This window comes from Triplophysa dalaica, chromosome 19 (assembly GCF_015846415.1).
Source record: "Triplophysa dalaica isolate WHDGS20190420 chromosome 19, ASM1584641v1, whole genome shotgun sequence".
Classification (NCBI taxonomy): Eukaryota; Metazoa; Chordata; class Actinopteri; order Cypriniformes; family Nemacheilidae; genus Triplophysa; species Triplophysa dalaica.
Genome location: NC_079560.1, coordinates 2,618,629 through 2,641,982, shown reverse-complemented (window position 1 = coordinate 2,641,982; position 23,354 = coordinate 2,618,629). Strand labels below are relative to the sequence as shown.

The window sequence follows — 23,354 nt, the reverse complement described above, 5'->3', positions numbered from 1 at the left end:
GAGCGCAAGAGAGAGAGAGAGAGAGAGAGAGAGAAAGACATGTGATCTTTAGTTACATACTCTCTGACCAAAATTTTTGCTTCTGTACCTTTAAGATTGGCACAATATAATATATGTCTGTCTGTCTGTCTGTCTCTCTGATTGTCTGCCTGTCTGCTTGTCTGACTGTCTGTCCGCCTGAATGTCTGTCTTTCTGTCTTTCTGTCAGTCTGTCTATCTGTCTGATTGTCTGCCTGTCTATCTATCTGTTTTTCAGTCCGTTCGTCTGTCTGTCTGTCTGTCTATCTGATTGTCTGTCTGTCTATCTGTCTGTCTGTCTGCCTAAATGTCTGTCTGCCTATCTGTTTTTCTGTCGGTCTGTCTGTCTATCTGTCTGTCTGATTGTTTGCCTGTCTTTCTGTCTGTCTGTCTGTCTGTTTTTCTGTCAGTCTGTCTGTCCGTCCGTTCGTTCGTCCATCTGTCTATGTGTTCTGTCTGTCTGTCTATCTATCTATCTATCTATCTATCTATCTATCTATCTATCTATCTATCTATCTATCTATCTATCTATCTATCTATCTATCTGTGTTCTGTCTGTCTGTCTATCTGATTGTCTATCTGTCCGTCTGCCTATACGTTTTTCTGTCTGTCTGTCTGTCTGTCTGTCTGTCTGGCTGGCTGTCTATCTATTTTTCTGTCTGTCCGGCTGTCCGTCTCTGTCTATGTCTCTGTCTGTCTGTCTGTCTGTCTGTCTGTCTGCATGTATGATTGTCTATCTGGACAGTAAGTAACAGGAAGCAAATGTTGTTTATTGTAATGTTTCTCGTTCCCGCTCATCTCACCATCTGTTCGACTCAATTAGTTTCTGGCAGACGGTAGGGTGTGTGTGTGTGTGTTCGCATTTTGTTTGCATGAGTGTAAATATGGCAATGTGTATGTTCACACATATGCTTCCACTCCCAATTTCTTTTATGATCTCTTGAGAATGTTTTCTGTTTCCCCTGCTGAATCTGTCAGAGACACACACAGCTTCTCTATGATAAACTGACCCGATCGTGACCTTGGGAACTAAATCTGCGGAGAGCTCAAGAGATTCTGCTTCACTGGATTCTGACCCCAAACTAAGGAAATCAAAGACATACACACTCACATGCACACACACACACACACACACACATTCTTTCTCTCTAACACACTATCACCCCCTGCCCCTTCATTTTTAAAGTTTCCGTGACATCATGCGTGTTGTGTGTTGACAGTACGCAGGTTTATTCTCTGGGGTTGATCTCAGTGGGAAAGACAGACCTTAAGTTTCCAAAGCCCACCGCAATACTCAACCTCTGGACAACATTATCACAACCAATCAGCAACCATCTACTACACCCCCCTCCAGACCAACATCTTCTGTTGCTAATGGACCATTACAATTCATTCAGGAGAACCAGATGACTACAAAGATGGCCTGGGAAAACATCTCTCTCTCTCTTAGATACTCTCTGATGATATGCTACTGATTGTCTGGTGTGTTTGTTGAAACTTTAAGCTTGAAAAAAGTATTTAAACATTGGGTTCCCAGTAAAGCTCGAATGCATTTGTTTCAGCCGTGTTTGTATGAGTGTCTGTGGATTTTTACCATCCCAGGCATCAAACATGTCAGTGATGAAATAGTCGATAAAGGAGATCTGGGATTTGGGAATGCTGCAGGTATTCCGATCAAACACTGGCATGACGACCGGCAAACCCTGTCTTTTCTCTTCATCCGTCTAGAGAGAGTTTACAGGAGTGGAAATGAGAGGGAAGAGATAAGAACAAACAGATGCACAAAACTGTGTTTGAAGACATGACATCAGAATTGACCTAAATTGTGGGTATATTGTCTTACGTGTGTTTGATATTCTTCAGATAAATCACATGTTATTTTTATTAAATGTAGTTTAGAAAAAATTCTGTGCCCACGTAACTAAGTTCAACAATAAAAAAACTTCAGCGTACCAAGCAACAGCTGACACTATTACTTTTTTTTCAATCACAAATTTGTTCTGTTATAAAAGGTATCTTATATTTTATGGAGCCATAAGAAAAAAAAATCACATTCTCAGAGATCTCTGCTATCTCAATTACTTCTCCAATGAGATTACAATAAGAGGAAATGGAAATGTTTGTTTCAAATGATGTCTATGAGGCCAGGAAAGCTCTCTGATGTCATCAAAAATATCTTTATTTGTCTTCTGAAACTACAGGGAGGTCTTAATACTTGTAAAACATCACTTGGGTGAGTAAAAAATGAAATATTTTCCAATATTATAGAAGATCGCAATAAAAACTAAAAATTTTAATTAATAATTTTACAGCTACAATCTACATAAATTGTACACCTTCATGTGTTTCAACATTTGGTTTTTTTTGGAGAAACATCTGATGACACTTAAATGAAACACAACAAAGAATTCCATCAAATCTCCTGAGCAATCTTTGAGCAATAAAAATGTGCCTCTCTGAGAGAGAAAATGACTGTGATCCAGTTCACCTGAGCAAAGTATTCTTCAGAAATGCGTCCGGCCCATTCGATGCACAGCTCTAGAGGTCTGCAGGGATTGGCCACGTCGGCACATTTAATCAGCATGCGTTTGATCAACAGACGATTCTCGGGAGAGTTTCGGATACTGGCCGGACCCTCACAATCGCTGCCTTCGCTCTGTTAATCAACACATCGCAGAATTTTAACACAAACATTTGACTCACACATACATAAGAGTGTGAGATGTGTCTTACATTGGAGCTCGTCTCCTCGATAGCGCTCATGGGTTTGTTGATGCTGTTTACAAACTTATTGACGTGTTCGAAGTGTCGCGTCATTTCCGTAGCCAACACCATGTCTATGATAGCCTGCCGTAGCGTCCGAAACTGTGTCCTGTATGTGAGATGTTAAATGTGTTTACGTTTGTATTAAAATCGTACAGTATATTGTATTCTGACGCAGACGATACCTCTCCATATTTTTGAAGATGTTGCACTTGATGTCTCGTACGGTAAGCTGAAAGGCCAGAGCGGCGTGGTGACTCTCTAAGACGGCGGTGTCGTTGTACAGTATCGCCAGTTCGCTTCCTGCGTTGCAAAGGAACGAGTTGGTGCGGCCGGGGTGGTCGACGTCATGAACCGTCGCCGCTAACAAAGCCGCAACTTCATCAAGTTGGTCAAGACTGCCCTGCAAACCCAACACAGATACATGTGGTACAGAAAAGTCATGCAAGCAACCAAACCATTTGTAGTGTACAGTGATAATATCAGCAAAGGCTAATAATGGTGCAAAAGACACTTAAATCCAAAAAACAGAAAGACAGTTTCTTTTAATAAAGATTGCACAGTTTTGAGTGAATTTTTGAAGAGAACCCTGTTTAAAAACAGCATATGCTAAATAGGTAGGTTTTGAAACATGGTTTGTGCTGTTTGGTGGTTTAAGGTGGTCCACTTTAAACCAGCTCAGGACCAGCTAAAGTCCAGCACATGACCAGCTTACCCACATAAACCGTTTTGGCCAAAGAAATTAGCCATTTTCCTTGCCTGATTGTTCTGATTGGCTGTCAGGATTACCTTGACTCTGTCTTTACGCAGGAAGTACGCAGTGGCGTGCAAAACATCTGCAGCGTGTGTTGAGTTGTGGTAGGAGTTGGAGGCGTGATAATTTGCCTCGATGACCTGCAGCCAGGAGCGCAGCGTGGCCTCCGTGCAGTTCAGAAACTCACACACGCCAAAATCAGTGAAGATTTTCAGACCTAGATATGAGAGAGGCCTACACACACACACAAACAGACATTCATGCACAGAAACACACACAGATAAGTGCACACACACCACATTGTTAAGAGATACACAAAGAATATTGAGCAATACAACTTTGTTATGGGCTTATCGTTGCAGAATCAATATCTCTCTTTCTTTCTCACCTTTTGTGTGTAGCTGCTTCCAGCTCCAGGATGTTAAATTCCCAAAGTTTTTCTTCATTGAGCAGCTCAGCGATGGAAGGCGGCACGTCATTTAAAGGGACAGGCACGGCCAGCTGACTCTGACTCATATCTGAGGAATCAAACAGGTGACGGTCAAAAACTCAAGGTCAAAATGGAAAATAGCAGACTGACACAAAAACATATTTCAGAGGCTTTAAACAGCAGTGTTAACACTTCATGAGACAAGGGAAAAAATGAATGTCACTTTGACACATGTCAAAATCAGTTTTTCTGGGAATAGAGACAGAGCGCATTTAGGCCACGCCCACACCTGTCAGTTCTGGCTTGTAACAAAAAAGGATGTCTAAAAACTGCTATGTGTCCAGTTGTAAAAAAAAAACACACAACTAAGTTTTAATAAGCTATCGAATCGTAAAAGACTTTATTTAAGGAGACATAATTGGATACAGTCAATAATGAAGTTTCCCTCCTACGCTCAATATTTTTAGGTCGACAGCTTTTAAAAGTGTAGTTCTGGGTTTTTTAGCTTATTTACTGTACACCTTGTCACAAAGCAGTTTTTAGACATCCTCCTGCCTTGTGTTATAAGTCAAAAATGACTGGGAGGCATCGGCCCAAAATACAAAGTCAATGGAGTGGGATAGTTTCCCCCCGGCGGGCATGTTTGTCAGATTATGACGCGTGACGTTCTGTCTCTATGTGAAAATATATTTTTTGTTTCTTTCAAACAAATTTCAAATACAAATATTTTGTAAATATTAATGCAAACTGGAGAAATGGGTCAAAATAACAGAAAATATGCTGCATTTTTCTGAAAACAAAAGAAACTGAAAGAATTTTGAAAGATTCAATTTTAAGCAATACAACAGAAATATTTGTATGTGTATTTACAGTAAGAAATAACAAATTATTTTTAAGTATGATTTTGATGAAAGTTTTCATGTGTCTTGTTATTCTATCAGTCTTACACATTGCTGTTGGATGATTTTTTGTCACTCCTGAGTTTTGATTTTGTTAAAATTCAACAGACACAGAACTGGAATGGTCACAATACATCTAGAAACGTGGATAAAATGCAAATTTGGAATGGTCTCTTCAGTTTTTTCGTGGCTGTATATTCTGTGGACTACAAAGAGTCATAGTTTGGGGAAAGTGAGACTTTCATCCAAGTAAAAAAAATGCTGTTTAAAATGTTTATGGTATTAAATTCTGTAATAAGATGTATTACTAAATGAATATATTGAGCAGGAAATATAGTAGTAAAGACTTTATTTTATAATTATTCGCAATCAATTGCATTGCTAAAATGGTTAAAATCCTCTTTTCCTGTCCATCCTGTATTTATTTCGAAAACATTTTTTAGAAGCCAAAATTAACTTTTAATCGAGCTTGCTTATGCTCATAATAAATATCCCTGGTCGTGTTTGTAAAAATGTATATGTGAAGGTTGCGTGAAAAAATAGTTTTAATTTGTATAGTTTTAATTAAATTAATTTTAAAAATGTATTTATTTTTTTGTATATGTGTATATGAATAAATAATGTGTACATAAATTTTGGATTCTAAATAATTTTTCGACAGAACAAGGTCAAGATGTCAGAAGGTTTACAACACGAAATCCTAACTGTTTATTTTCAGGAGACAGAAACACATTCTCTTGAGATTGTTTCTGCCATGAGCGCATTATAAGAATCAGTTAGCACTTACTGTGTAATGCACTTTTGGAGAAGACATACTCATTCCCAGACAGCCTTCTGAGCCCATCCTACAAGAAGAAAGTCCTACATCAATATTTCTGACAGGAGCGACAGAGAGAAAGACTTCAGGGGAGGAGGGTGAGAAAGTACATTTGTTTCCAGCCAACAGAATCATGACAAACACAGCAATTTAAAAACTTAAAACAGCACTGCCGCTCTTCACGTAACTCACGGTTGTACGAATAAAAGCTATTCGCCACGACAGGAGGATATTAAACACGCAAAAACAGTTCCAAAATCAGATTCAGAGTTCAAAACAAACTCTGTCTGAGACACCACAGGCAGAATAGAGAATATTAAACCCACACATATTCTCTTAACAATAACCCAGTCTGTTCAAATATTTTATTGGCCGATTGACATTTTACAAAGTTTTAGAACAAAAACCTAAACTATGATTTTTATACCCTGCCTTACAAATGTGAAGCATTCTGAGTCGTGTCTAAAAGTGGAAGACTTTCAAAGACACCGACATGCGGCAGACAGACAGAAAGAATGATGTGTAAATAAACACTGCGCTACTGTCACGACCGCTGGCTAACCGTGAACCAGTCTGTGCCAGGCGGCTTGGAGCTGGACGCTTCTGTGCCACAAAAACACAATTTTTCAAATCTCATGAATGCCACATGGAGTCACACCTGGTATATAGGGCACGTTTGCCTGAAAGACTCGCGGAATGATGTAAAATCTTCTCGAGGTTTAATTTGCGCGGTATTTCCTGCCTGCTTCATGTTGATCTATGTAGCGTTTATGTGTTTAAAGTGTATTTGATTTTGTTCTGTAGTCTGTTCTATCATTGTGTTGTATCAGAAAGAACAAGATTTTCTTTGCTCTTGAAATGAAAGAGTTTAATGTACAATGATGATGAACTGAAATATTCACGATGAGTATCGTCCTCTCTGGTACAAAAAGAGAGAAACTAAAATTGATCATAAAAGGATTCGCCATGGTTGTGATATTAAAGACGTAATTTGATTGATAGACGTCCGCCTACATTTATTTTTTTATGATGACATTAAAAACATGACAATAAAAATTACAAATATAACCCCAATGTTTGGTACTTCCAATGTTCCTTTAAAATGTACAAATGTACAAATATTGTGTTGCTCTGTTGTATCACAACATCTTAAAAAATCTTCAGCATTTAATTTCAATTTTAGATTTTTCAATTACAACTTTTTAAACAAATCTTTAATTCCAATCTACGGTCTTTTTTTTTTATTTTTGGTTAAACATATATTATATAATTATATATATATGAGATGATATCATACTACGTACATACATAAATATTAATATATATATATATATATTTATATATACACACAACTGTAATCAAAATAAATGTTGTAAGATGTACAACAAATAAAATCGCTATTATTTAATTGCTTTTAATATTATTATATAATATTATTATATAATATTTAATATTATTATAAGCCTGATGCAATGCATTTTTACAGCTACTTTTTTATTTCATTTTGATTCAATAAGCAACATCATTCTTCAGATCAAGAACTGCTTTTCAATTCATGCTCGTACAGTGACCAGCACACAACGTCTATGTGTCTTAGTTATCATTCCAAAAAATTGTACACAAGTGAAAGTTCACCCAAAGTGAAAATTCTGTCTTCTGCAGAACACAAAATAAGACATTTTGAAGAAAGTTGGTCACCGAACACCACAGGTCCCTATTCATTTCAATTGACACAAAACCAATGCAAGCGAATGAGTGCCGGTTAACAAAATTCTTCAAAATATCTTCTTTGGTGTTATGTAGAAGAAAGAAAGTCATACTGCTTTGAAATAACATGACAAGTGTACTACAGTATATTGCCGTGTGACTCACACTCATGAGCCCCCCCACCAGGTCGTTGGTATGGGGGTCGTCCTCTTTCGAAGCCAGCTGGGGCGAGTAGAGTTCAGTGGTCCGCAGGATCTCCAGAACCCGGTCTAGAGCTTCTGCCACGGTCACCGGACTGCTCTCCTGTGCTGCGTTGATAATATTTATCACCTGGAGGAAACAAAATGCAGACGGCTGGTGAGAGCACAACAGAGCATCTATCAAAGATTAAGATTCATTAACGTCTGTGAAATGTAAAGATGTCTGCTTTTCATACGCTGAAACAAACAAATCCTCAGTCACTCACGAGCGGTCGTAAATATACAAAAGCACAGGCGCACATTTGGTGGAAGTCGCTCAGTGTGTTTTATGTAATGCGCATATACACAGAGTCATAGATTGTGGATTACTGTCGGGATTTAAAACAGATAATAAATATCTGGGATGAGTAATTCTTTTAACATAACATACAATATAATATAATTTGTGTTTATGACATCTATTTAAACACATCATACACTACCATTCAAGATTAGGAACAATCGACTACATGTTTTTCGTGATGATGTAAAACTTTTGATCTGAAGGCAAAGAGGGATAGTTCGCTTAAAAATAAACTGTATATGACCTTCCTTTGAGGAACACAAAAGAAGATATTTTGAGAAATGTTTCAGTGGTTTTGTGTTCATAGAATGGAAGTCAATGGGGTTCAATGTTGTTTGGTTGTCAACATTGTTTAAAACATCTTTTGTGTTCCAGAAGAAAGATAGTTGTAACTGTTAAAAAAGACACGAGGAAGAGTAAATGATGAAATAAGTTTCATTTTTGAGTTTTCTAGACAAATATTTCATTGTGCCAGCATATTCATTTCTTTAACCCCAAGTGTATTTCAAAAAGGTTATGAAAATACTCTGAATGAATAATGAAACAAGCAGCCAATAAGAGCCCAGATATCAGAATTAAGTGCATTTTAAAACCGAATATGGGTATTGCACTGGACTTACAGTTGATTATAAATAAATAATATGCATTAAAATAGATATGACTTGTGTGAGGGTGTGCAATAATGCCAGGTTTTGAACATGGGTAAGTTTTTAATTAGTAGAGGTTAATAAAATGGAACATGTGTAGTGATGTACATGTACCTTAGTGATGGGAGCCTCAATAGTCATGGAGTGAATACGGGCCATTGAAGAATATCTACGATTCTGTAGACTAGGAGCTGAGAGAGAGAGAGAGAGAGAGAGAGTGAGTAAGCGAGAGCACTTTCAATAGCTCAGTTTGCGTCAAGAGTGCATTGAAGCTGTAGGAGTGCTGATGACATCAACAGTAGCCACGTCACAACAAGCCAGCGCTCACTAAACATGCACAAACACAAGCTATGACTCACATTTAACAAAAGCACATTATAAACACACTAATTATCTCTGGCGTTCAAAATCTGGTTTTTATTCTGCGTTTTGTTTTCATTTTCACCTTTTTATAATTTCTCTGTCCTGTTTTCTGTCTGTTTTCATAATCGCCTCTAAACACGCTCGTATTTCATATTGAGACTATTACTTTATTCTTTATGTTATGGTCTTTAAATGTCATTTGATTAAAAGAATGCTTTAACGCATTTGAATTAGTGTGTACTTTTATGGTTATATTTTAGTCATTTTGGAACGTCCCATCTACTTTCATAAAAGGAAAAGTTTCACAGAGAAGACAGAATCAACGAATTTGGAACGACATGAGTCTGAGTAAATGACGACAGGATTTTCTTTCTTTGGGAACTATCCCTTTTACAACATCCACAACACATGTTTACAATTACACAGTTGTGTCATCTTTAGCTTTCCACTGCTCTCCACTTTCTTCCAAAAGATCTCGATTTTATTTCAACATTTATCTCATTTTGCATTTCTACTTTTTCAGTCCTCCCCATCTGTGACTCTCTCACCATCACTGGCGTGCGAGCTGATGGATTCTTTCCTCCGATCCTTGTGACGCAGGGAATTGCATTCTGGGTAAACCAAGAGAAGAGGTATGACAATAGGGCTTGCACACAGACTTACAACACAAATTATCTCTCCTCTGATCACAGCCGACCAGCACAGAACCCATCATCATCATTATCATCATTATGACATCATCATGTTCCCCACAGCATCCGACAGGTCAGGACAAAGCAGCAGGTTTATAATATTACAAAGGTGAAAGCATTTGCACTCTGTCATATGGTTATTATGTAAAAATAATGATCTTTTTACTTTTTTAATAAAGACTTAAAGGTCTTTGCAACATACGCACATGCATACAAATACACTGGCAAGCCAATAGCTAAATTTAACAATGTGACGAACAAATGTCCCAGGGTGCATTGCTACCATCTGTCTGTTCTGCGCTCAGATCATTCTCTCTCCGATTTTCAATGCAACAATGATCTGTTTATTTTCAATGACATGAAATGAACATTTCATTTGTTTTGTGCAAGCCAGATCCATAAATCTGCATCATTACAAATGTGAACAGCGCTAATTCATCACCAGATCAAACACAAACAGAAGAACACACAAAGCAATAATAAGGACAAACAGTCTGGTACCTGACTGTGAGTTTTCAGCACAGCCTTTCTCCTCTCGGCTGAATTTATGAACCTGCAAACACAGATCACAGATCAGCTGAATCAAAAATTATAAACAGAATTATGATGGAATTGTTGAACGTTATTTATAGTGACAAAAAAGTTGTTATATTATAAAAGTGATATTGTGTTGTGTAGCTCAATTGCGATAACAATGAAAAAGATCAGTGGTTCATTCCCAAGCAATACACATATTGACTGAATGTATGACTGAATAACTAACTTTGAATAAAAGCATCCGCCGAATGCATATTATAAATGTGAGATTAAGAGAGAGGATTTTTTTGTTTGCCTCTTTGCTGTGTAGCAACCAGTTACAAAATGGACTAAGGATTTACAGAGTGCACCTTGGTGCAAATCCTGCCCGTCTCAATCCATCTAATCTTATCTAAGATCTGGTTTAGAATAAAAAAAGCAGATGTTTGTTTTCTTAAAGATTTGAATAAAACCTCATAAAACAGAGCTGTGTAGGCCCGTACACAGATAGCAAAAGACACTAATGCTGATTCTGAAACTCCTCACACTCATATATGCACACGCAGGAACACAGACACTCAATAAGATGTACTGTTGGTAAGAGGATAACACACTGGGTTAAGGTCTAGTTACACTGTCCTGAAGGACGAGGTCACCGAATCAGATTAACAAAGACCACACATTTCTCATCACACACACACATGCACACATGCACTGCATTAGAGGAGAAAGATTCTGAATGTTCATCCCATTCAGGAGGTATTTGTGTACAAGTGTATTTGATTCATACATAACTATTTCCCAGCGCATGACAGTTTTTAAAAGATAAAACAAAAAATTCAACAACAACAAAATTCAACAGAAAATGTAATTCCTGCTATACATGTTCATTCTGTATGTTTGTATTATACCACGCTGTATATTGCTCATTGTTTTGTGTGTAACACAATGTATTGTATTGCAAATTACAGGTTATGTGTGAATTGAATTGACAGTTCTTTGTATTCTATTCTATTCTATTCTTCCCTTCTTTTTTCTTTTCTTTTCTTTCCTGTTCTATTCTTTTGTGTTTTATTCTATTTTTTTCTGTTCTAATTCACTCTGTTCTATTTTATTCATCTATTATTGTGTTCTATTATATTTATATTATTTTATTATTTTTACTTAATCTGTAATTTAATTTAATTTATTTAATCTGTAATTTAATTTAATTTACTTAATATGTAAATTAATTTAATTGACTAAATCTGTTATTTTATTTCGTTTAATTAAGTTAATCTGTAAAAAAAATTTATTTAGTTAATATGTAATTTAATTGTATTTAATATGTAATTTTATTTACTTAAACTTTAATTTAACTTAATTTAACTTAATTTAACTTAATTTAATTTAACTTAACTTAGCATTAATCAACTCTATTATCTGTTCTTTAATCTTGCACTCTATTTTTTCTCTATGTCACTGTTCTTACCATAGTAAAATTATAAATAGCGTGATAAATTTTAGCTGTGCCTGTAACAGAAAGCCTTGAGTGAGTGAGTGTGTATGGTAATCCCTGACCTGACAGAGACAGCAGTGAGTAAACTGGAGTTATTTCAGATACGTGTCTGTGTGTCTCTGATCAGCGTCTAGTTAATGTTGGAACCAGCAGGAGGGTTTACACCTCAGTCTGCAGCGGGTATTAATAAACTGGACGCTCATGTGACTTTCTGACACTGGACCGTCAGGATGGACGGCTAAGCGTAGCTAACATTTTTACCCATCCCTGTCGCCACAGGCTTCACATTCAAAATCCGAGACATCTATTAATAGGTGAACATTACAATTTAAGTGGAGTGTTATGAAATTCTGGTTTACTTTTAAGCAATAAGTATTCAAGATATGTTGCTGAAGCTCAATTTGAATGAAAGAACATATCAGTACATCAGAAACAAACCTGTCTGTGGTTGTCACTGTAAGGCCTCTTGATAGACACAAAATGGCGAATTTTTCTGCAAGGTGAAAAAAAATGAACACATGGTTCACATAAGACTGATTTATGAGCTTTAGCGCTCACATTATTGACAATGCGATGTAATCTTCCCAACACATTAAACTAACATAATTCGACATGTTGTAAAGTCAAACTTAATAATCAATTTTAATGTAATGTTGTTTCTAAAAAGCAATGATCAATTTAATATCTCCACTTAAATTTAAACCGGCAATGTATGCAACTTGTTTTGCTTATGATATAAATGGACGATCATGTGACTTACCCTCCCTGGCCAATCACAGGAGTGATTCTGACGTATTGCTGAATACTGTCACCCGACTTCTTCCGTGAGAAATAGATCCCCTGCCATTCCTAAACACGCACACATTTCAATACCAATTGTTTCACTTATCATTGAAATTAAAAAGGCGATAGAAAGCTTAATTAGAAATGCAAAATTCTCCGACCTTTCCTTTCTTCATGCAGATGTTGATGGTGTCCAGCAGGTCGGCGCTGTTTCGGTCGCTCTTGGGCAGTTCGGTTAGCTGTTTTCCGATCAGCTCTCCTCTATGGTAGCCCATCATTTTCTCAAATGCTGGATTAACATACTAAACACACACACGGTTCACTTTAGTTTTACTCTGTTTCGTATGCCAAGGAGTCCAGGAGTCCAGTCCTTATAAGGGTTTAAATAACAAGAGTCATGAAAGGACATGAAACCGAATCCCGAGAGATGCCTGAATCCCAGAACTCACTTGTATGACGTGATCTTCGCTGCTGATCTCAACGGCTTCCTGACACTGCTCTAATGCCGCAAACAGCGAATTACAAGCCCTGCAAGGTCACAACACAATGTTGAAGGTTATTTTATGGTTATATGACCGTTTCACAGAAAATCCCGTTTTTACATTGTTCGATTTGGTAGTCCATTTAGTTTTAAGTAGTCTGAAATGACTTCACATAAGACAACCAAATCAGATCTGGCTGCAGTGTGAACAAAGCACCACGCTGTAGCAGCTCATCTTATATTCGAGAATAAAAATTCATGTTCTGCGTTTGTGGACTTACCTCAGTTTGAACTGAGCTCGAACCTCTCCGTGTTCTAACTGGATTAGCTCATTATAGCAGGCCGACACGCTGCTGTTCTCTGCAAACCTCTGATAGAGAAAGAGAGAGTTTTATTCAAGTGAAAGGTTTTGTGTAACGTTTGCCACTTTCTCTTTGAATCGTCGGGGGCTTCACCTCTCGGCACAAGATGTGGAGGACGATTTTAACATTTCACTTTTTACACTGTATGGCAGCACGTCGGTAACTTTGAAGCACATTCGCTCTCGCGTGTTTTGTGACTAAACACGCTTATGACAGCTAGTCACGAGACGCGCAAAAACCAATGAGATTGACTTGCAGACACTCGATTTGCTCGTTTTCATTGCTTGTTTACACTTAATAGAGTAGAGATGAGTTAGCATTTTAGCACTTCCGGTTCCATCGCCCCAAAGTCAATGGGTTTTTTGGATGAGTTTCTGACTAAATCCCTAAGATAAGGCGTGGTTAACAAAACATCTAAATATTTTCACATATTGTTGTATGACATAAAACAAACTACTTATAATCGGCTCGAAGACATTTTTAAATCCAATGATAATGATCAATTTTGCAGCTTTGCCTGTTGGCTCCTATATAAGAAGATAACGTGACAGCATTTTAATGTGAAACTATTTGTTTCTGAAAGAAGGTTATATCCATCTGAAACGTCATCTAGGTGAGTACATTTCATTCGAATTTATTTAAAATCGGTTTGTATTTCTTCCTTTATCAGTTTAATATGCAGACTATTAATAAATAACTAAATGTGAGCCAGGTATAATAATAAGCAATGTGGAGCAAAACACTCACTCTTGAAAAGCCAGCAGAGAGAAGAGGAAGACAAGATGGTTCCTCTTGATCTGAAGGACTGAGAGAGAGAGAGAGAGAGAGAGAGAGAGAGAGATCACAATGGAACAACGTAACACGTGGATAATGGATAAGTGTGTTTTGAGGTTGTATGAGATCTTACGTTTGCGGCACCACTGCTACAATAACTGTGTGTTCAGAAGGCTTGGTCGCTTGAATCAACCTGTTTACAACACACATGCGAAAACATTCATTTTTAAATGATCTTTTAGAAAATGTGCGCAGTTTAACTCTTCAGAACACTGTTCATCTGTTCTGTGTGGTTGCCAGTGCCTTGTGATGTGGTTGCCAAGTGTTTTTAGGAATAATAATAATAGCGCACCTTCACCCAACAAGCCACATGATTTAATGGAGAACAAATGGAAACTAATGGAAACTTGCTTGAGTCTCATCTGTGTCTCAGATATTTCTCCTGAGAAAAAGAGCCAGACATCTCACAAATGTCTCCGGTAGAGTTTCAAAAGAGATGTCAACAATGTCTCAAACTGAGCTCAGATTTTGCCTAAGCTGGGAGCTCCAGGGAGTCTTCCGGGTGTGATGCCAACAAATCGCCATCCGATGTCGCAACAGAAACCTCATCACGGACTCACTGCGTGGATCTGCAATGAGACGGTCGACTTCCGCCCATTAGAGACTGGTTGGCTGGCATCCTTGGGGTCCATAAGGTCCATTGGAGTCCCCACATCACCAACGTCGCTCGCCGCTGTGGAAAGCTTGGCAGCCACCGCAGGACAGGAAGCAGATGAAGTTGTGGCTGTGACTAGGAAGAACATAGCCAACCGTGAAGGCAACACCTTGATACACATGAGCTAGCAGTGCGGGCATGTCATATCAATGAACACTACCCTGAGCATGCTGGTGACCCAAACATGTGACGAGGTTTCTTGCCCCTTGGGTTGGAGAACGAGGCGGCCGAATCGAAGGGCACAGCAGCGAGACATTTCGAGAGACAACTGCACGCTTTAAGAAATTTCTCTTTAAGACATCTCGGTCCGCTGCCTAAACGTCCAGGGTAAGTCACACACCAAGAGGACGAGTCCGCTGATCCGTTTCGTAAATCCGGCAAAATAATCTCTTCAGAGACGGGAGAACCGCTCAGCATGAGAAAATGCCTCACCGGTTCCGAAGAACAAAAGATGAATGAATGGGCCCGCCATCTTCCTTTTATACCCGTATGCACGGAGCGGAGACTGGCATGCCATTCGCCAAGTTCACTGGCCTTTTAAAAGTACAATCAGAGATGATAGGTTTCTTAAGGTCAAACACAACATCGAGAGCCCGACATGAAGGGAACTGGGAACTTCATCAAATCTTCTGAGCTATAAAAAGAGTAACCTCTTGACTGCTTTAAAAGTTTGATGTTTCACCTTAAGCATTGTTCCATACTGTTGTCAGTCATCTGTTTGCTGTTTAAAAAGCAGACACGTTATTGTGGGGAACTGTAAAATACTGCAACGCTTCAAATATGAAATATTGATTTTTCCCCAACCCTAACCACTTGGCCCACTCTCCTGTCAATCCCATAATCCCCTGCCCAAGCCTGCAGCTCACCTTCAATGGAAAATGAATCAAAAACACACGTTTGTTCTCTATAGCGTAAGTAAAAAGAGAGAGAGACAGAAAGAAAGTGTGAGCAAGAGCGAGCTGGCTGTACTCACCGACAGACTGCTTCAGCCTCAAAGTACCGCGAGTGCCGCCCATCAATAATGACGATCTCGTGGTGTTTGTCCAGGAAACACTCCACCGCAGACTCAGGTGTCCGTGCGATGTTACACCTGAACCCCGCCCGCTCGCACGCCCACCAGAACGCATCGCTCTGACTGTCCTCTTTAGCGAAAACCAGTAACACCTGAGCGAGAGAGAGACAGAGGGAGAGAGAAAGGTGCTGTTGATGGGTGCGTGTGAACGGTCAATAGTCTTTCATCCTCTTCAGCACTGTGTAACCATGGAGCTGAGATGTGAAATTCCACACGGCCCGGGTCTTTCGGTACGCCTCTTTTGCCGCCACATCGCCCAGGAGGCTGACTATGCAACTTCATGTGTCGACCCGTAGGGGGCGGAGCTACTTTACCCACTTACAAACTATTCTTTTGGCAACGACACTGTATAAAGGGATTCGATATCATTCCCTTTTATTCCAGTTCACTCGTCTTGTCATTTCCGACTCATGAGTGCCTGTGAAAAACTCACAATAGTGTGATTTTTTAAAGCAATGGTTTCACAAAAATTCAAAGACCTTTAAAGGAAGATGGGCAGTTAGTTTGTAAAATCAATGGTTATTGAGCTAGAAATTACACAGGTGACCTGAATCCACCACGGCAAAAGCCACACACACTTTCTCTTTTCCCTTACACAATTCTTTAGCTAATCATAATCCCCACTCGTTCTACATACACATGCAGACACACACAGACACATAGGATAATCTGTGTCAATCCTGTCAGATTATCCTGGGGATTTAATTAAATTTGTTTATTTTTCAGACATAAAAAAGATTAAAAGTAGGCAACACCATTTGTTATCCCATATCGTAAAGTATCAAATCAGGATCTATATGACATCACGGTGCTTTACAACAAAATTGATTAAGTATTCATAGTAGGATTTATGTGAGATCATAATGCATGAGCATAATCTGTGACATCAATGCATGAGAGCAAAATCTACTGTATCCGACAGTCCATGTGACATCATAATGTATTGCAACAGATTTTTCTGTATTTATTAGGGCTGTCAAACTAATATTTGGGATTTATAGTATGCAAAATAAAAGTTTTTGTTTACATTATATATGTGGATGCGTGTGTATAATATTTATGAATATTTTTCATGATATGAACACATGTATATACTTTTTTGATATATCATTTATATAAATATTTAATAAATAAATATTTATTTTCCTTAGAATGAAATAATATTTGTGTGAATTTATAAATACATAATTATTATACATAGTAAACACACATCTATTTTGTAAGCAAAACGTTTATTTTGCATGCGATTATTCGCATATTTCAGTCCTAATCATAATATATTACAGCAGAATCTTTGACATAATGCATCTCTAGATGATGATCATAATTCATCAGTGCAGATTTCACATCAAAATACAAATCTTTATTATCCTAAATAATGAAAAAACTTTTGGTTTGTTTTCATCTTTCTCATTTTAGGAACTAGAAGACAAATAACTTGAAATTTACCATCATGTGTAAAGACCTTGAGGACAAACTTACAGTCACATTTTTCAATGTTGCTTGCATCTTCTGTTTAACCAGCCAAAGTCATTGACCACAAACTCTATCACTTTAGAAAAGCCAAACAAATCTCATAAAATGTTTATGTGAATCTGTTTAAGTACTTCAGGACTTTACCTGTATGGGCTCCTGGGTCAAACGCATTGGCCCCAAACGCTCTTCTATTGCAGACACCTGAGAAAAAGGAGAGAGATGTCACATATGACCTTACGGACAAAAAACAGGAAACTCTTAAATCCGTTTTTACCATCTCCGATCCCTGAAGCAACATTCTGACATGTCTCTGTTTTTAATCACATCTTGTTTGCGAGTCTCCCTTTTGAGCAAATGTACAATCCTTGGCACAACTTGACAAGACAAATGATTTCAGTCCTTAAAGAAATAACTTCCGCAGGTTGCACTTAAGTTGATCCAAACGATCCCGTTCAGCAAGAGAGCCACTTCGAGTGTGTTTACATGAGTCCGTGTGTTCTCATGATGTTGCAAAACCGTTATGAGCACAACATGATATTTACGCTTATTCCTATGATCAGACTGTTAGAAACATTTCACCAGTTCTGAAGCGTTGTCAAATCACAAAAACTTCACCCACTGTTATCCGGATGTGATAAAAATATAAAAAGACGCGGTCCAAACAATGTTATGGCAATGACAGAGAGCAGGTGGCTTTAAGCTTCCTGCGTCATCCACTTTAACACGACGCTTAAGCTTCTCAGCAGGAAACACACACAGTCCAACACACGTTCACACAGATGAACAAAAAACCCTACGCAGGCTAAACATAGCTTACGATCACAATAAAAGTACGGCAAATAATGAGCATTTCATTTGATAAATGAGAAAATCGGTGCAAAAATAAAAAATTTACAGCATGCATCTAAGTCTTGTTTTCTAGAAAAAATACATTCATGCATTTCTAATATAAAATAAATTTAACTAAGAAAGTAAAAATTCTACATAAATAATGATATTAATGTTGTGTTGAGGAATGATCACTAGATCCATTAGCCAGGATTTTCTTTATTGCAATTAGGAAATGTAACACAAGATTCGCACTTTTTACACAAATCATTTAAATACAGTTTCAGGCATTTTGTGTTTGTTTGAAATGATGTCCAATGTAGTGACCTCTATGTGTGAAGTGTATTGAAGGTCCTATTTTCTGCACTTTAAAGATCTTATATGTAGTTTAAAGTTTAGATAAACAAAACATAGATTTGTTTTCTCTAAAATAAAGTGCAAGAGAATATTGTAGTTCTATTTATGATGAAACTTTAGAGAGGTTTACACCGACAATAAGTGAGTGATTCAAAGACATTGAATGTAATACACAAACTGTCTCTCTCTCTTTGTCCTCTCGTTCACTCTTGTGTAAATGACTTCAGTGAGAATAAATTTGCCTGTTATATGTTAATTTTGTCCCTTGAGAGGCCACACACAGTCAAGAGCTGCTGGGATAGGTGTTTCATTAAACAGAAATAAAGAGAGAGATGCAGGTGCAGAAACACAAGTAGGCCTGCAGTTTATACAACCACAATTTCAAATATTAAGTTTAAATGTGTTTTCATTGAAGACTGATAGAATCATGGATATTAAACACAGCATTATAATTTTTGGTAAATATGAGCAATCATTTGTTATTGTATCCGTCCTTATGATCATTTTATACATTAAGTTAAAGAAGATGCTCCCTTCGGCCTGAAATTTAAATTCAATATATTTATGCGTTACATCGAAATGTGTTTACAAAAATGCATTTTCACGAAAACGACTTTTGAAAATGTAAATAATAAACATTTCTGATCAGCACAACTGGTTTCTAATTCATTCATGAATGAGCACACAGGCCGCATCAACACACATAGCTTCTTCTTTTCCAGCCAAAGGCGATTACTGAAACCATTGTTATACAAGACAACACCAGAGCCATGTTTTTTCAATAGTAATTAGACAAAACATACTGCCGCTGTTGTTGGAAAATCAATAACTCTGATTATGTGTTGAAAAGCATTAACTTCAAATCAAAACCTACATTATAAACATTAAGTTCTCAGTTTTAAATCGGTGGCTATCGACAAACTAAAAGCATGCTGGGACATTAGTTTATTAGTAAAACAATGTGTCCTAAATATAAACGTACACTTCTGATCTGATATATGCCCAAAATCAAGGGTTCTCAAACTTTATTCATTATTATTACTTATGATGCCAAGGACCCCCAAATATGATTAACCTTTTGTGAGGGACGCCCTTTTCTTTTTTTCTTTCTAAAGAAATGTCAAAAATATGTTTGTATGTATGTAAATAGACTATTATAAAGACAACACATTGTTTCTAAACCTAAATAGTGGGCAACAATTTCTCTTTGAGTCCTAAAAAAGAAACTATAGTGAGAAAAACTCACTAGAAAGATTCAAATATAAACAATTCTGGAAACTATCCATAGCAAAAAAAGCAGATAAACAGTTGGACTGTGGACCAATTTTTTTCCTTAATCTTTTTTCCTAGAAATTTCTGGGGGACCCCTTGCATCCTTCTGAAGGCCCCTGGGGTCCCCGGACCCCAGTTTGAAAACCCATGCCCCACTTAACACACACAGGCTTATGGAGAAATTAGGTTGTCCACATTTGTTGTGTAGCGTATAAAACCACAAATATATACAAAATACTGCTGAACATTTGAGTTGCGTTTTGACAAACTGACTTTTTGCATCGATCTCATGGATTTTTTTAGTATCCATTATATACTTTTTATTCCAGATCACAGTCGGCTTTCTTACAAGGGGTCAAATAACAAACACATTAGATGTCTGCTCAACTCAAGACAAGCAAAATGCTCAATGAGCAGTGTGAAAAGTTATGCAAAATAATATTAACTCGCTGTTATTATATAAAGTGGGTTTATAACATGCAAAAGTTTTATAAACACCAACCCACCCTCATTCTCCATTGGTCAGTCAAACAGGTAGCCTCACCCCAAACTGACACCATTGGCCAAAACCAGAACCTGAGATGTCAGGGCTGCTGCGTTCAGCCGCGACAAAACCTTGCAAAATGTTTTTAAACGGAAACGGTGGGCAATTAAACACCACGTTGTAACGACGAAAGAGTTGAACTATGACAGCAGAGAAGGATATTCTTTGTGTTCTTTTAGAAGAATTTTCGGAGCCTGATTAAATCGGTATAAATTTGTGTTGAATACTGCAAAATACATGTCTTCTAATATCTTCAATTGTTGCGTATACAGAGCAGCAGCAGACACATCTGAATGACTTTACATGGACCCTTTGTGCGAGCTGTCTCTTTAAAACCGCGTATTTTAAATACATGTTGCTGTTAATTGGGCTGACATTCTTGACACACCAACAAGAGAAAATGTCTCTCAAACCCTGTTGCACACCGTTTCCAGGAAATGTGTTGTTCAAAAACGTAGCAAAACGTTGCGCACCGGTTTGAGCTTGAACGTGCCCCAGGCTGCTCAAACAAACACAGAGCCACCGTGTTTACAATCCTCAGGAAGTCAACCTACAAATGGTTTACCTAAAGCCATCTCAGGAAGATAGGAGAGAGAATTTGAACATTCAAAATTACACACTTCATCTTTCAGGAATGCAGTGTGGTTGGGAATGATGTGATGTGCAGCAGCGATACAGAGATGATATCATAAACTATGTATAAACTATGTTCATGGTTTACTTTAGTGCTTGGAGTCTATAAACAAGCCAAGTCTTATGATTTCGTCTCCAAGTCCCTTAATTATCTTTAACTGACTCGACATGCTTCATTTCATTTTCATCCTCTCTCTCTCTATCTCTTTCTCTCTCTCTCTCTCTCTCTCTCTCTCTCTCTCTGTCTGTCGTTGTTCTTTTCAAACAGAGACTGTAGCTTTCTCGTAAAGCAATCAGACTGCAGAACTTACTAATGAAAGTCCTGTGTGAGCTTCCAAACAGAAAACAAACCTTCAAATACTCGTTTCATCTTGCTGTCGGTCCGCAGCTGGATACTCACAGTGACAGTGCCAACAGTGGGTCAAAACACACACATAAACAACCACATAACAAACATAAACTCTCACAAACACAAGCACTGATACAAAGATTAAAGCAAACAAGCACACAGTGACCTAAACAAAAACGAACAAAAACACAACAAACACATTAATAACGCATGTAAACTCCAACACACAAACAATAACACAACAAACTCAAACACATAAACTAAAATACAAACAGAAGAATGAATCAGAAGTGCCGTCAGAATTTGGATGCCATGCTGCTTTATACTGTTTTACATTTTAAGACGTTTTAACGCAGAAGTTGAAGAACTTGTACTTGTAAGTTGTTATTGGCTACGAATTGAGCCAATCAGGTTGAGTCACGCTGATGTACGCTACAAACTTGGGCTGTGTGATTCCGAACTGCCCGATTACATCACTCCAATACAATCGAAATACTAATGTAAACTATTATAGTTTCCATTAAAACAAAAGCAACTCAAATTATAACCCTTGAATCCATAACATTTTCATATTGTGTTAATTATTTATTAAAAAAGTACATAGGTAACGTAGGCTTTAAGTATAGGTTTAAGTATTTGGGACTCGATGAATCGCTCAGCCTTACTAAAAAACTGATTGGCCAGCCGATCGCAAGAAAAGAAACAATCATTCAGTCCACGTCTTATCTGTTCATTTAACAAGTTATAGATTATGCAATTATTATAAATGAACAAAAAGTAAATATTAAAAAGCAAATATTATTAACAAACTAATCTAAGGCTGCATTAGTGTGCAAATATATAAAAATATGTAACGTTTACATTTGGTTTACATTTTAAATCCATCTCCTGTAAGTTCAAACATCCTGACATATCTATCTATCTCTTTCTGTTTCTCTTCTCAGCACATGTGTGTGTTGTGTGCTCAGTCATGTGCTTTAACTGAACAACAGACACACACAGACACACACACGCATAAATCCATTCACAGAACAAAGGCCTTCCTTTACAGACAAGAGGGTCATGATAAAATATGATCCACGCTACTTTTAGAGATGACAGAACACTGCTCCGGCGCTGCTTCTTTATTGATTCACTTATCACACGTTACATAAGATGTCACTGAGATAATGTACTAGTCCACGTGACCTGAGGACTGCTGAAATGAAATCACATGTAATGAGAGTATTCTCATGAGCGAGCATTTCACACACAAGAAACACACACAGAACCATATACAAACTTCACACTTTCTAAGAGATTATATCTTTATATTAACTTTTCACAAATAGATATGTACGTGTAGATGCCACGCTCATGCTGCTTAAACATTGCACAGCGTCTGATTGAAAAAACGAAAAAGATTTAATTTCCTAAAGAAATGGGATAACCTTTCAAAGTTTAAGAATGTTCTAGCTCAATTTACAGTTTTTTCGAACTATTTTCATAGTTTTTAATTTTGTGTTGGCTAACGCTTGTTGTGTTATAACAATTTTTGGGTCTACACAACACCACGTAAAGAGATATTCATACACTCATCCAAATACGGCTGACGACTGGCTGAAGTATTCACGGATCGGCTTTATTCCAATATGGTTTACGACATCCTTATAGTGGCAGACAGGCATCTATGTATATATTTCTATGGTAACTCTTTCACATTTAGGCATTTAGCGACTTACATGAGTGAGGAAAACAATAAAGCGATTCATCATAGATGAAATGATTTACTATATTCTTCCCTAAAAATAATTAAGAATAAATAGAATTTAGACAAAATGCATTAAACATTTTTAAACAGAATTGAACATTAATTAATTTTTCCCAAATTTTGGATAAGATTGGTCAAGCATTACGATCTACAGCAAACAAATTTGTCCCCAAAGTACAGACATACAAATTTACTAAGCTTTCTAAATGAGGATGTGTAATCTTCAAGCTAAAAATAACATCTACAGTTTAAAACTAACCCATACGCCTACACGAACAATTTTGCCCTGAAGTTCTGTTAAATCAGCCCAC

General features: G+C 37.4%; 1 protein-coding gene across 4 annotated transcripts in view; it reads right to left on the bottom strand.

Annotated features, from left to right (window-relative positions):
* pde8b (phosphodiesterase 8B) overlaps nt 1-23,354 on the bottom strand; it is a 39,780-nt gene that overhangs the window by 5,251 nt on the left and 11,175 nt on the right. For 2 of the 4 annotated variants that reach the window (XM_056732082.1, XM_056732080.1), the window contains exons 2-21: nt 17,455-17,511; nt 15,736-15,926; nt 14,181-14,240; nt 14,021-14,078; nt 13,193-13,281; nt 12,880-12,958; nt 12,592-12,732; nt 12,408-12,496; nt 12,086-12,140; nt 10,135-10,186; nt 9,490-9,552; nt 8,693-8,769; nt 7,554-7,718; nt 5,652-5,709; nt 3,924-4,053; nt 3,571-3,769; nt 2,967-3,184; nt 2,752-2,890; nt 2,507-2,674; nt 1,613-1,742 (exon numbers count right to left, since the gene is read on the bottom strand). In XM_056732082.1, the coding sequence (XP_056588060.1) occupies nt 1,613-1,742; nt 2,507-2,674; nt 2,752-2,890; nt 2,967-3,184; nt 3,571-3,769; nt 3,924-4,053; nt 5,652-5,709; nt 7,554-7,718; nt 8,693-8,769; nt 9,490-9,552; nt 10,135-10,186; nt 12,086-12,140; nt 12,408-12,496; nt 12,592-12,732; nt 12,880-12,958; nt 13,193-13,281; nt 14,021-14,078; nt 14,181-14,240; nt 15,736-15,926; nt 17,455-17,511 (2,218 nt within the window). Of the gene's footprint in view, nt 1-1,612; nt 1,743-2,506; nt 2,675-2,751; nt 2,891-2,966; nt 3,185-3,570; nt 3,770-3,923; nt 4,054-5,651; nt 5,710-7,553; nt 7,719-8,692; nt 8,770-9,489; nt 9,553-10,134; nt 10,187-12,085; nt 12,141-12,407; nt 12,497-12,591; nt 12,733-12,879; nt 12,959-13,192; nt 13,282-14,020; nt 14,079-14,180; nt 14,241-15,735; nt 15,927-17,454; nt 17,512-17,584; nt 18,002-23,354 lie in introns of those variants that run through there. The other 2 variants (XM_056732083.1, XM_056732081.1) reach the window with 2 other exon arrangements.